This window comes from Scyliorhinus canicula, chromosome 4 (genome assembly GCF_902713615.1).
Source record: "Scyliorhinus canicula chromosome 4, sScyCan1.1, whole genome shotgun sequence".
In the NCBI taxonomy this organism is placed as follows: domain Eukaryota; kingdom Metazoa; phylum Chordata; class Chondrichthyes; order Carcharhiniformes; family Scyliorhinidae; genus Scyliorhinus; species Scyliorhinus canicula.
This window is the reverse complement of record NC_052149.1, coordinates 149,023,534-149,037,242: the sequence shown is the minus strand read 5'-3', so window position 1 is coordinate 149,037,242 and position 13,709 is coordinate 149,023,534. Positions and strand designations below refer to the sequence as shown.

The 13,709-nt window shown below is 45.7% G+C and overlaps 1 protein-coding gene across 1 annotated transcript in view; it reads left to right on the top strand.

Moving 5' to 3' along the window:
* The window catches only part of LOC119965073 (slit homolog 3 protein-like), a 758,703-nt gene that overhangs the window by 537,241 nt on the left and 207,753 nt on the right, over window positions 1–13,709 (top strand). The window contains exon 10 of the mRNA XM_038795337.1: window positions 6,445–6,516. Coding sequence (XP_038651265.1) covers window positions 6,445–6,516 — 72 coding nt within the window. The remainder of the gene's footprint in view (window positions 1–6,444; window positions 6,517–13,709) is intronic.

Genomic DNA, 13,709 nt, shown 5'->3' with positions numbered 1-13,709 from the left:
TGGTACATCTGGAATTAAATGCTTGTCTCACTAATAATGATATACAACCATTAGATTGATGAAAAGAAAACTTGCCTGGTTCATTAATGTCCATCAGGGGATGGAATCTGCCAGCCTAACCCAGTTTGGCCAACATGTGACTCCCGACCCCCAGCCATGTGTATGACGTTTGGCTGTTCTCTGAAATGGCCTAGCCAGCCATTCATTTGTATGAAATCGCTGTGGGCGTACTTGCACCACGTGGATTGCAACAGTCCAAGAGTGCGGCTCTCCCCCACCTTCTCGAGGGCGGTTAGGGATGGCAATAAAAATGTTCACATCCTGTGAAAGAATTTTAAAAAACATTGTGGCCAAGTTTCCAGCGTGGGGCCTGAAGCCACAACATTCTGACACAGGGGTGTGATTTCACCCAAGGCTGCATACTTTATTGGCTAAAGCCTTTTTCCACACTCAACAATGCATTTCTCACAATGCACGTATTGTAGAATAATTTGTTTACATCTTCACAAGACCAAAATTATTGATTTTCTTTCCCAAATATGACAAAATAAAAGTTGAAACAGGAATCTATTTCATTCAACACTTTTGAGGTAACATTGTGCGATCATCTATCTCGCACCTGGTTAAATTGGTAAAGCTGTGAGCATCTGAATTTCTTCCAGATTGGTGGAAGCTGGTGTCACTGCCCAGTCTTTCCTTGATAGGATGCCTGCTGCGAGCCAATCACAAAGCCAATTGCCAGTGCTAGCAGAGATGTTGCAAGAGTCCTTCCTGTTTATTCCCTTTGTTTTCATTTCTATTTGATTTTGATGGATTTGATTTATTGTCACATGTACTGAAGTACAGTGAAAAGTATTTTTCTGCGGCCGAGGGAACGCACACAGTACGTACATAGTAGACAAAAGAATAATCAACAGAGATGATGACTGACAAATGAACATTGACAGTGATTGGTTACAGTGCGGAACAAGGGGCCAAACAAAGCAAATACATGAGCAAGAGCAGCATTGGGCGTCGTGAATAGTGTTCTTACAGGGAACAGATCAGTCCGAGGGCGAGTTTTTGAGGAGTCTTATAGCTATGGGGAAGAAGCTGTTCCTATGTCTGGATGTGTGGGTCTTCAGACTTCTGTACCTTCTGTCTGATGGCAGGGTCTGGAAGAAGGCAATGCCTGGGTGAGAGGGGTCTTGACAATGCTGTCTGCCTTCCTGAGGCAGCGAGAGGTGTAGACAGAATCAATGTAGGGGTGGCAAGCTTGTGTGATGTTGGGCTGAGTTCACCACACTCTGCAGTTTCTTGTGATCTTGGACCGAGCAGTGGAGGGAGTCAGTTCAATTGGTTAACTGATAACCAGTGGGTTTTCTGGATTATGTGCTCTGCCTGATGGTAGTCAGCGATTTGTTCCTGCATGATGTTTTCTGAGAGAACTTAGCGGAAGTGCTGTGACGTTAGGTGTGAAAGGAATGCTCTCTCTCCTGCTTGCTGAAGTGAAATAATTTCTTTATTGTTCTGAAAGCAGTGAGTGCCTGGCACACCCTTTGCTGTGAACCTGAATTAATACTGAGACTTCAGAGAAAGTAGACAACCTTGTCAGAGAAAACCATCACAAGCCTAGAAGAAAAAAGCAGCAAAATAAAAGCCAGTATTTCAGAAAGGCACTGACTGGAAATCATCCCCTTTCCTTTTATTTTCATTTATATTTTCTTTCCCTTTCCACAACCCTCCCCCTGTATGTGTGTGTGTGTGTGTGTATGTCTGTGTTCAGTTACATGTTCTGTCCGTTTAGTTATAATAATCTACATAATAAAAGGTTTCTTGTGTGTTTAAAGTTACAAACCTAGTGACTGTCATTTTTTGGGCTCAACCAAGGACCTTGGGTATTTTGAATAAAATCTAATTTCACCTATGTTGTGACTCTGGGTCAAGTGGGGCTGGAATTGCCCACACACCAGCTCAGGGTGCCGTGACAACGTCAAGAGATGTCCTCTTACATTTCACCTTTCAGGTTAAATGTTTCACCACTGTGACGAAGAGGGAATAGAAATAGGCTAAAGATGGATGTTATTTTCTACAGTGGATAACCTTCCTCTGACTGGACTTCTTGTGCATATATATCCTGCATATACATCATGGTAATATAGAGGTTGTGGAGGCCTATAGATACCTAGTGAATATTTCTAATGATCATGAAAGCTAGAACCATACAATAAGTTACAAAAAATAAAGAACATAGAATCAGAATTGTCACAGCACAGTGGGAGACCATTTGGCCCATTGTGTATATACCAGCCCCCCACATAAGACATTTACCTCATGCCAGTTCCCCACCTTTTCCCCCATAGCCTTATCCATTCGGTGGCACAGTGGTTAGCACTGCTACCTCATAGCGTCAGGAACCAGGTTCAACTCTGGCCTTGGGTGACTATCAGTGTGGAGTTTGCATGTTCTTCACATGTCTGTGTAGGTTTCCTCCAGGTGCTCCGGTTTCTTCCCACAGTCCAAAGATGTGCAGGTTAGGTGGGTTGGCTGTGATAAATTTCCCCTTAGTGTCCAAAGGTTAGGTGGGATTACAGGGTTATGGCAGGTGAGTGGACTTAGATAGAGTGCTCTTTCAGAGAGGTAGGCCAAACCCGATGGGCTGAAAGGCCTCCTTCTGCACTGTTAGGGATTCTGGTGATTCTTCCTTTTCAGATAGCAATCCAATTCTCTCTTGACTGCCCTGATTGAACCTGCCTCCACCACACTTGCAGATTCCAAACCCTAAACACTCGCTGCATGAAAAAGTTTTCCCTCATGTTGCCAGTGCTTGTATCCACAAATTATTATCATTCAGTCTCCCTGTTCACAGTGAAGCCAAAAGGAAGGTCAAACTTGTTTTCCAAATCGACTCAGCTAAATGCATGGATCATATCTAGATTTGCAATCTGCGCAATGTTATTTATTTCAATGAGGGGCTTCAGACAAAATGTTGGAATGTGTAGGATTTTTATAAACTGTATGCAACTCTGACTGAACTTTATGAGAGGCTGAACTTCATTCAGATTAATTTATTTGAAATTGAACAGTTTATTTTGGTGCTTACATTCAACTGGTCCCCCACCCCCTCCACCCTATGACATTCCTGGATCCGTATTCACTACCTCCTTATGGGACTTACACACAGAGGTGTTCCCGAGGGTGAATGGTGACCAGCAATTTCACACATCCTTTCACATGAAATGAACACCAATTTAACTGACTGTAAACATTCAGCACCTTGCAATTGAGAGATTTCACAAGAGGTCTCACCCGTACTCCTCCTGGCTGGGTTTGGTTGTTGGTTTTTGCTGAAAATAGTTTGTAGAGCCCCAAACCCTGTGGGCCTCTGGTATCTCTGGAGGATCTGTTGCCTCATATATGACTAACAGATCTTTTGACTGGAAGATTATCCTCACTGTCAGATTTTAACGAAAGAAATTGACAGCTTGAAGATTAAATGGCGCGAATAATAACAATTGATGAATTTCTTACCTAAATTGCAACAAGGCTAAATAAGCCCTTACGGTCTGGATATGAAAATGCAACAATGACAAAAGGCATCAGCGCAGTTTGTACAAACTGACAAGTAGGTTCATGTATCTGTGACCCAACTGCACCATGGAACTCTGATTTAAGTATGTGAAGTGTCCTGTCTCAATTCCACGAGGTCACACCGCACCTGAAAACCTACCTGCTTACAAATAGCAAGAGTCATTTCAGTGATGGCTTGAAGAGCTTTCCCCTTTTTTACATTTTGCACCCCCACCCAAACTCTCTCGTCCTCATATCAAGACCAATAAATATACAACCCTGCGCCAACACTAGCTTATACATCCTGCATTCTGATACATCGATGGGGACAGTATAATAGTATTATGTGCTTGCTGCTAATGGAACATTAGACAAACACCCTGTACCTCGTACTCTCAGCCCAGCCGTACTGATGCAATAGCTTTATCTGCTTGCTTGATGGCTGTAGGTGTGTCAGCGTGCCTAAGTTGGTCACACTTTTGTCTCTGAGTCACAGGTTCTGGGTTCAAATCCCACCCCAGCGCTGAAAATAAAACTCGAAGTCTGATGCCCCAGTGCACTACTGGGGATGTGCTGCACTGACAGAGGTGATTTTTTTCAGACAAAGTGTCAAACCAAGGCCCTCTTTGTTTCCTCTTGTGGATACAAAGGATCCCATGGCACTATTTCAAAGAAGAGCAGGGGAGTTATCCACTGTGTCCTGGCAAATATTTATCCCTCATTATTAGGACATGCTATCTGGTCATTACCACATTGCTGTTTGTGGGTGCAGCATTAGCTGCCCCATTTCCTACATTACAACAGAGACTGAAAAGCACTAGAGATGTCCACTGATCATGAAAAATGCTATATAAATGTAAGTCATTCTTTAGATATTTTACCGATTGACTAAAGCAAATACAAAGTAGCCAATAACTGCCAGTGTTATCTAATTGACTTTAGAAACAGGATTTGGTATATTACTTTAACAACTTAACCAGCAAGCATTAATTTCAGGATTTCCACCAGACTCTCTCTGGCTAATCAGTTAGTTGATGTGGCAGAAACCCAGAGGGGTGCTAATGTGTGTACTTAACCTTCTAATTATAAGATTGTATTTTTATGGGGAAAATAGTTGGAAAATCTCTCAGCAATCTCACAGGAAGTGAATGGAAGCTGAGAACAGTAAGTGTTAATCCTGATTTGCAGCAAGGAATGCAACAAAGAATGCGTGGGATTTTGAGAGAGGGGGAAAGAAAGTTGGGAAAAGTAATGAAGTATTCCATTAGACAAATGTGAAATTGTTTCATCTCCTCAGCAAAGGGTTGGCCTGTGGCACAGATTAAATGTGATTTATTCACTGAAGCACTGGTCTGATTAGTAAGTTTGCGGATGAACTGGTCTGATTAATAAGTTTGCGGATGACACAAAGGTTGGTGGAATTGCGGATAGCGATGAGGACTGTCAGACGACACAGCAGGATCGTTTGGCGACTTGGCTGGAGAGATGGCAGATGGAGTTTAATCCGGACAAATGTGAGGTAAAGCATTTTGGAAGGTCTAATACAGGTAGGGAATATACAGTGAATGGTAGAACCCTCAAGAGTGTTGACAGTCAGAGAGATCAGGGTGTACAGGTCCACAGGTCAATGAAAGGGGCAACACAGGTGGAGAAGGTAGTCAAGAAGGCATACGGCATGATTGCCTTCATTGGCCGGGGCATCGAGTATAAAAATCGGCAAGTCATGTTGCAGCTGTATAGAACCTTAGTTAGGCCTCACTTGGAGTATAGTGTTCAATTCTGGTCACCACATTACCAGAAGGATGTGGAGGCTTTAGAGAGGGTGCAGAAAAGATTTACCAGGATGTTGCCTGGTATGGAGGGCATTAGCTATGAGGAGCGGTTGAATAAACTTGTTTTATTCTCACTGGAGCGAAGGAGGTTGAGGGGCGACCTGATAGAGGTCTACAAAATTATGAGGGGCATGGACAGAGTGGATAGGCAAATACTTTTTTCCCAGGGTAGAGGGGTCAATTACTAGGGGGCATAGGTTTAAGGTGTGAGGGGCAAGGTTTAGAGGAGATGTACGAGGCAGGTTGTTTACACAGAGGGTAGTGGGTGCCTGGAACTTGCTGCCGGAGGAGGTGGTGGAAGCAGGGATGATAGTGACGTTTAAGGAGCATCTTGACAAATACATGAATAGGATGGGAATAGAGGGATACGGACCCCAGAAGTGTGTAAATTTTAGTTTAGATGGGCAGCATGGTCGGTGCAGGCTTGGAGAGCCGAAGGGCCTGTTCCTATGCTGTACATTTCTTTGTTCTTTGTTCTTGTTCTCAGCAGTGCGCAACTTTTCAAAGCTGAATTGTGCTGTAATTTTGGAAAGACCAGTTTTCACTGACTGAGGCGCAAGCATCCATTGTATATGATGCTGAAAATCCACCCTGTTTGGGTTGAATAAGAAAGTGTGTGGGTGTGAATAAAATGTATGACACAGTGTCTACCAATAACTCTGAATAGATTGCTGCACTTAATAGCTGACCAATAGATTATTGAAAATGTCTGCCTCATTTTCACCAGATGTCAGTAGCACGCTGGAGGGCACGTTTGATACATATACAGAAATGTGCGCAGAGTGGCAGAGTTGGCATGCACAGAGTAACGGGGTCGTCTTGCACAGAATCCTGATGAGGCGACACTGCTCTCTGATCTTTTGTACCTTCCCTGTTTGTTTCTCTCCCGGAGTCACTGTCAACTTGCCCTCATTGCAATCATAATCCTATTGCCAACCTTGCATTAACTTCCCCAGAGTTATTGATTCTATTTTTGCTCTGGTAGCCGCCAGGTAAGCATCAATGTGATTTGCAGTCTGCAGCTGAAATGTTATTAAGTTCTTTTTTTTTTGTTGCTTTGCAGACGGTTGGAACAAAATTTGATCAAGACTGTGGGAGCCGGAGCCTTCAGCCAATATAAAAAACTCAAGCGCTTGTAAGTAAACAGGAACTTTGCTAAAATCAGGTTCGCTGGAACATTGGTCAAGTGTATAATCACGGCAGTGATATTGTAACCGTGTATGTGCTGGCATGGTTTGAGCGACTTCACCCTGCCCTTACCCTCCTCCCCCTTTAGCCTTAGCTACAAGCACAAGCTCTGTGAAGGTAACTGTACTGGGGCAGAACAGATGGTCCATCAGTGAGAGAGAGCTACTGTTGTGTACTTTTGATGTGTGATGTTTGTCATGCAGTGCCCTGGTCTTGAGCATAGGGATTCCTGGGTTGCGTTGCTCACCTGGCAAAGAGATAATTATACATTTTTTTCTGCTTCACAAAGACTCAAGTCCATGCTCGATAATTGTCCAAATGTGGCCAATTAGTGACTGCATCCCCTGAGGGAGGATCTCTTTAAGGGTAGGGTGATGGAAGTTGGAAGCCATCCATGACAAACTCGATAAAGTGCTACCTGAGTCAAACAAATCTACAGCCCACCAGTGCACTTTTAATTACTGACTGACTAACTAACCTGGCTTGTAAAAGGAATCTGGAGAAATACATGAGGAGCTGTCATTCTTTCCAAGTGCCTCCAGGAAACTGTGGGAAAGACAGTGTCAAACAGGTAGGATGGACGAAGCCTGGACGAGTGGTGGGAAGCTTACCAGTGTCCTTTGCTAGTTAAACCCCAGCCCCCAGACTCCAAATCTGCTCCTCAATTTCTCCACTACTATTATGGCACAACAGGGAGTCCATTCGGTCCATGATATCTGTGATGGCTCCTAAACAACTATCCAGCCTAAAGAAGGGCATCCAGCTCAAAAGAATAGTCATACGGACTCAAAATGGTCACTCTGCTTCTTCCTCCACAGGTGCTGCCAGACCTGCTGAATTTTTCCAGCATTTTCTGATTTTGTTTTAGATTTCCAGCATCTGCAGCATTTTGCCTTTATCCAGCCTAATCCTATTTCCAGCTCTTGGTCCATCGTTCTATAGTTTATGTCACTTCAATTGCCTATCGAAGTGTTCTAAAATGTGATGAGGGTTTGTGCATCTTCCACTCTTTCAGACTGTGAGATCCAAATTCCCCACTCGTTCTCTGGCTTCCTCTGTACCCTCTCTTCCTGTGGTTGAATCCTTCTTATATTGAGGTGATGGACACAGTCTGCTTTACTGACCTAACTGGTGTTTTATACAGTTCGTGCATGACCTCACTGCAATTACATTCTGGCTCATAAAGGAAAGTATCCAGTCTGCTTTCTTAACCCTCTTGCCTACTTGTCCAGCTGCCTTCGGAGATCTATGGATGTGCACTCCATGGACCCTCTATTCCTCCACATTGAAAAGGAATCCCAGTTTCCACCACTCATGATCTTTCCACAATGGAAACTCTAGAATTTAGAATTTTAAAACAAAACTTTATTACGAATACAATAGACACCCAAAAGGAACAACTTACAATTATCCCTTAAACACTACTACTCGGGGGGCAGTACGGTGGCGCAGTGGGTTAGCACTGCGGCTTCACGGCACCGAGGTCCAGGTTCGATCCGGCCCTGGGTCACTGTCCGTGTGGAGTTTGCACATTCTCCCCGTGTTTGCGTGGGTTTCGCCCCCACAACCCAAAAGATGTGCAGGTTAGGTGGATTGGCCACACTAAATTGCCCCTTAATTGGAAAAAATTAATTGGGTACTTTATTTTGAAAAACACTACTACTTGAATCCCATTAAACAACATGAAAGAAACATGCAGTTCTCAATCAATCTTAAAATCAGCATGGCAACATGCTTTACTCGACAGATTATTAGCTTGTTAGAACCCATTCAGACTCTGGCTGAATATCTCCAAATAGCTGTTTCAACAGGGTTGTTTCATCCTATCCCTTGTCTTCAGGTAAGACTGCTCTGCTTTAACTATTATTGGTCTTTTTTAACCTATCCTACTGGGAGAGAAAACTGACTTTACTTGTGGTCAAACCAATGGTTTCCAGAACTCTTCAAAAGCTTTCTCAAAATGCCTTTATTCTCTTAACTCCACCCAGCACTGACAACATTTTCCCAAAATAAAATAACAAATTAACATTTCAGGAACATTGGGCGGAATTCTCCGACCCCCCGCAGGGTTGGGGAATCGCCCGGGGCCTTCGTAAATCCCGCCCCCGGCGTGGCCGGAATTCTCCGGCACCCGGTAATCGGCAGGAGCGAGAATCACGCCGCGCTGGTTGGCAGGCCCCCCGTGGCGATTCTCCGGCCCGCGATGGGCCGAAGCCCCGCCGCTGTCAGGCCTCTCCCGCCAATGTGGTTTAAACTACCTCTGGTGCCTGCGGGAGCAGGCGGCACGAGCGGGCCCCGGGGTCCTGGGGGGGGGAGCAGGGCGATCAGACCCCGAGGGGTGCCCCCACAGTGGCCTGGCCCGCGATCGGGGCCCACCGATCGGCGGGCGGGCCTGTGCCGTGGGGGCACTCTTTTTCTTCCACCGCCGCCACGTGGTCCACCATGGCGGAGGCGGAAGAGACCCCCTCCACCGCACATGCGCCGGGGTGATGTCAGCGGCCAATGACGCTCCAGTGCATGCGCGGACTCACGCCGACCGGCGAAGGCCTTTCGGCCAGCCCCGACGCAAGTCGGCAGGGCGCCAAAGGCCATTGGCACCGGCCGGCGGCGTGGGAGCCACTCCAGCACGGGCCTAGCCTCTAAAGGTGCGGAGAATTACCGCACCTTTTGGGGAGGCCCGACGCCGGAGTGGTTCTCGCCATTCCAGTACGCCGGGAACCCCCGCCTCGCCGGGTAGGGGAGAATCCCGGCCATTAAGTTCCCAGGGACTGATCCCAGTCAAACCACAGTGCATTGTCAATTTAACTTTCTGGCTGCAAAAAGCTCCCAGGACCTGCAAAACGCCCACAAGAAAACGTGCGCAAATCTCTCTGGACTCTCCTAGAGAAAGTCCAGAGTGATTCTCCATTTCGAAGGGGGCTTGCAGGAACTCGGAGTACTCCACGCAGCCCCGGCTGACGATATGGGGCCCTACACGTCCGGCCACGGGTCCGCGCATGTGCGCGACGGCGGCCCCACGCAACATGGCGGACCCACACAGCGGGCCGGTCCGAAAAATATAGCACCCCCGCAGATCGCGTACGCCCGCCGTCCTGGAGGGCCCCCTCCCAGTGATGGATCCCCCCGCTCCCCACCAGGGTGGCCGCGGATACTCCTGAGTGCCTGCCGGGTGGAACCATGAGTGAACCACGCTGGCGGGAACTCGGCCACCTGCCGGTGGAGGATTGTCGCGGGGGCCTCTTTCAGTGGCTCCCACCGGCGCTGCGTCAACCATGCACGCGCGATTGCCGTCGATTCTCTGGTCCTGATCGCGAGTCTGACGCCCCATTCTCCGCCCCCGCGGCGAGCGAGATTGTGGCGTGGCAGCTTGGAGAATCCTGGCCCTTTTTTTTAGGAAACAGGACCACTGCAGCCAATCACACTCTAACCCAGGCTTTTAACCCTTAAATAGCCCAATACATATCGAATCCAATTTCCTAAAATCTTTGATTCGGCACAACTGTTTATCACTTGCAGTGAGATACAAACATTTTTTGATCCAACTTATTTGAAATTGTTTGATATGATCATTAGCGTGCAAGCACTCATGAAATTAGTTTAACTATTATTTAATAATTAAAAATGAGTTCACACATGAAATTACTTTCAACTGATTTGCGAATCACTTATTTCTAAAAGGGTCAGGGTCTCTGGTAAAACATCAGCCTGACTAATTCCTCTGCAGCATTCATACGATGATATCTCCACAGCAAAATTCAAAGCCACCACAGTATTCAGGAATGTCCAGGTGCGAACGGTTAGGATTCATGATTTTCACCTCGGCGTCCCGGGTTCGATTTCCAGTATGGGAATCTACATTATGCTCTTTCCAAGGGTCCGTGCAGACTCGATGGGCTGAATGGCCTCCTTCTGCACTGTACATTTTATGATTCTATGAATTGGACGCCATTGACAAACTTGATATGCCAATTTATACCTGAAGTGTGAGAGCACAAGACCCGACATTGGGTATACAGGTCTGACAACAGACATTGATCACGTAATCGGTAATTAGCATCATTGTTTTCAGCATTTCATTCAGAACGCCAATGAATGCATTAAGAATAGGGTAGTGTGAGGGCCTGCGGAAGAGAGTATAATCATGGAGCTGTGGAGCGTTGAGTTTGTTCTGCTGGTGCTTTCTTTATAATAACTCTCCCAAGGCATCACTAGTCAGTAATGATTCGATCTTTCACACTCCTGAAGTAATTTCTTAATTAAGTGTCTACTTAACACATCAGATAAGATAGTAATAATAATAATTAGAGTCTTAAGTATCACTCATCCAAGCAACTGGCATCTTGCTCCCACTGGGCTCATAGCCACAGCTCTGACTGCTTTCAAGTTCCATGCTCAGTAATATTCTCTCCCAGAGCATGCCTGGCACTCTTCTCTGGTTGTGACTCACATCAGATCATGGGTGGCAGGATACTGGTTGGAGCAAACGCTCCGATAATTCTATCCTGCAGGGTGCCCGAAGTGCAACTTTGCAATGGCTACAATGCGAGCGTTGCTTTGGGTGGCAACTTTTTGCCTTTCCCTCTTCGGCAGTGATCTGCCAGGGTGGGCAGCCTGCCCATCTCGAAGCTCCATAATTTATATCCGGTGATGAAAATTGTAAGGGTTTTATAATGGGCATGTGATTCTTCACCACTAGATAGACATCATACAGTTGCAGGGTGAGGGTTGTCAATTTTTCCTTCCTCCTCGCCTGAAGATCTTGGGGTAAATTTTGACTTAGTCTAAAATGGGTCCAGCTCGTGGAAATAAAAATCTGAAGTGGTACAGCACCTCAACCAGTTTGGTGGAATGAAGGACCCTTTTCTCAAGCTGAGGTTTCCCATTTTATCGTAAACTGAGATTTAAGAGGATTATAGTTAAGTTTTTAATCATATGATTATGTTTAATCCTTTTCTTGCCAGTTGGCTCTCTATAGCTGTTCCCCTGAAGGTGTTGACTCACTGTTAAAATACAGTTCCAAGGCGATGGCATGCTCATCTATAATTAACTCATGTATCAGTTATTCATAAATAAGCACTGAATTTTATGCTTGTTTATTCATAAATATTTATATTTGTTTTAAGTCACTCATGGGATGTGCGTGTCATTGAAAAGCCAGTATCGGTTGCCATCCCTAATTGCCTTCAAGAAGATGGTGTAGTGAGCCTTTGCCTCGAATGGCTGCAGTCCACCCACAGTGTATCTAAGGATAGGGTTCCAGGTTCTTTAGGGGAGTCTACAACAAGAGGGCATAGGTTTAAGGTCAGAGGGGAGAGATACAAAAGGGTCGAGAAGGGCAATTTATTTACACAGAGGGTGGTGAGTGTCTGGAACAAGCTGCCAGGGGCAGGAGTAGAGGCGGGTACAATTTTGTCTTTTAAAAAGCATTTTGACAGTTATATGGGAAAGCTGGGTATAGAGGGTTATGGGCCAAATGCGGGCAATTGGGACCAGCTTAGTGGTAAAAACTGGCATGGACAAGTTGGGCTGAAGGGCCTGTTTTCATGCTGTAAACCTCTATGACTCTATCTTGACCCAGTGATCATGAGGAAATGGTGATACGTTTCCATCCAGATGGTATGCGACTTGCAAGACTGACAAGCATTTGGGTGATGATCCTATGCATTTGTTATCCTTTTCCTTCTAGGTGGTATAGGTCACTGGTTTGGTGCACCTTGTAGATGGTACATGCTGCTGCTACTGTGAGTTCTCTCCAGATATGCTGAGATGCTGCCAGACCTGCTGAGATTTTCCAGCATTTTCTCTTTCGTCACTGCTGCTACTGTGTTCTGCGGAAAGAGCTCAGTTTATAGGGTAGATGATTAGACTCTCTCTTGTAGGAGGTGGTCATTGACTGTCACTATTGCGGTGCAAATGTAACTTGCCACTTATCATCAGACTTACTGCATGTGAGCATGGGCTACTGTTGAGGAGTTGCGAATGGCATTGAACTTTGCAATCATCAGTGCACATCCTCACTTCTAACCTTATGAGAGAAAGTCATTGGTGAGACAGTTCTTTCCCAGACCACTGCCTCAAAGAATTTCTGCAGTGATGTTCTGGAGCTGAAATGATTGCCGTTCAACAACCAAAACCATCTTTCTTTATGCTGGTAGGACACAGGACAGCAGAACACCCCCACCCCCCCTCCAATTCCTACCTACCACCCCTCCAATTCCTACCTACCACAACCCCACTAGAGCACCTCAATGCCACAGTTGGTCAAATGTTGCCTTGATATCAAGGGCTGTCATTCTCAGTTCACCTCTGGAGTTCAGCACTTCTCTCCTTTTTGGATCAAGGCTGCAATGTTGCCTGGGACCATGTGCTCCTGAAGGAATCCAAACTGAGCATCGGTGACCAGGTTATTGGTGAGTAAGTGTTGTGATAACACTGTCCACAACAGTCTCATCGCTTTGCTGGTGATTGAGAATAGATTGCAGGGGTGTTTGAAGGGACTAAGTCTAATCTCCACGTGCCTATCTTGTCAGGTGGAGTCAAAGCAGTAAAGTGATTTATACCGTGTTGGTTTGCAGCCTGCTGACCTCCATGAAGGAATATCTCATTGGACTTTGATTCAGGACTCTAGACCCACATTAATCAATTTTTAGTTTCCCTATAATGTCTGCAATGTAAATCTTTATTTTTGTTTACTGTATGAGTTTTCAGGGAGCTACATAGTGACCTCCCCACCTGCATTTTGAATGGATGCAAATAAACTAACCCTCGGATTTCCTCCTGTCTCGACTTTGCTGTGGGGTTATTAATTGAAATTGGATCACGCCAAAACCGAGGGGTTGGGAAATGCACCACCGCTTATAAAGGAGGAAGCAAATCAAAATGACCTTTTTTTTAAACTGATAATTGGTGAGAGGAGAAATTGTGTTTTAATTAATCCCGGCTCCTGTCCGTATCAGGTGGCAATTGGTTGTAGTGGATTTAACCTGCATTTTGTGGACAGGACATACCTGGGCAATTACCTGGCCATTGCTTGTCCATCCCAGTTGGCCTGAGGTAGTGGGCGGCCATGTTCTTGAGTTGCTGGCATTGATTGGAAACTGAATGGGACCAGCCATGGCTGAGTGACTTGCTAGGCCATGT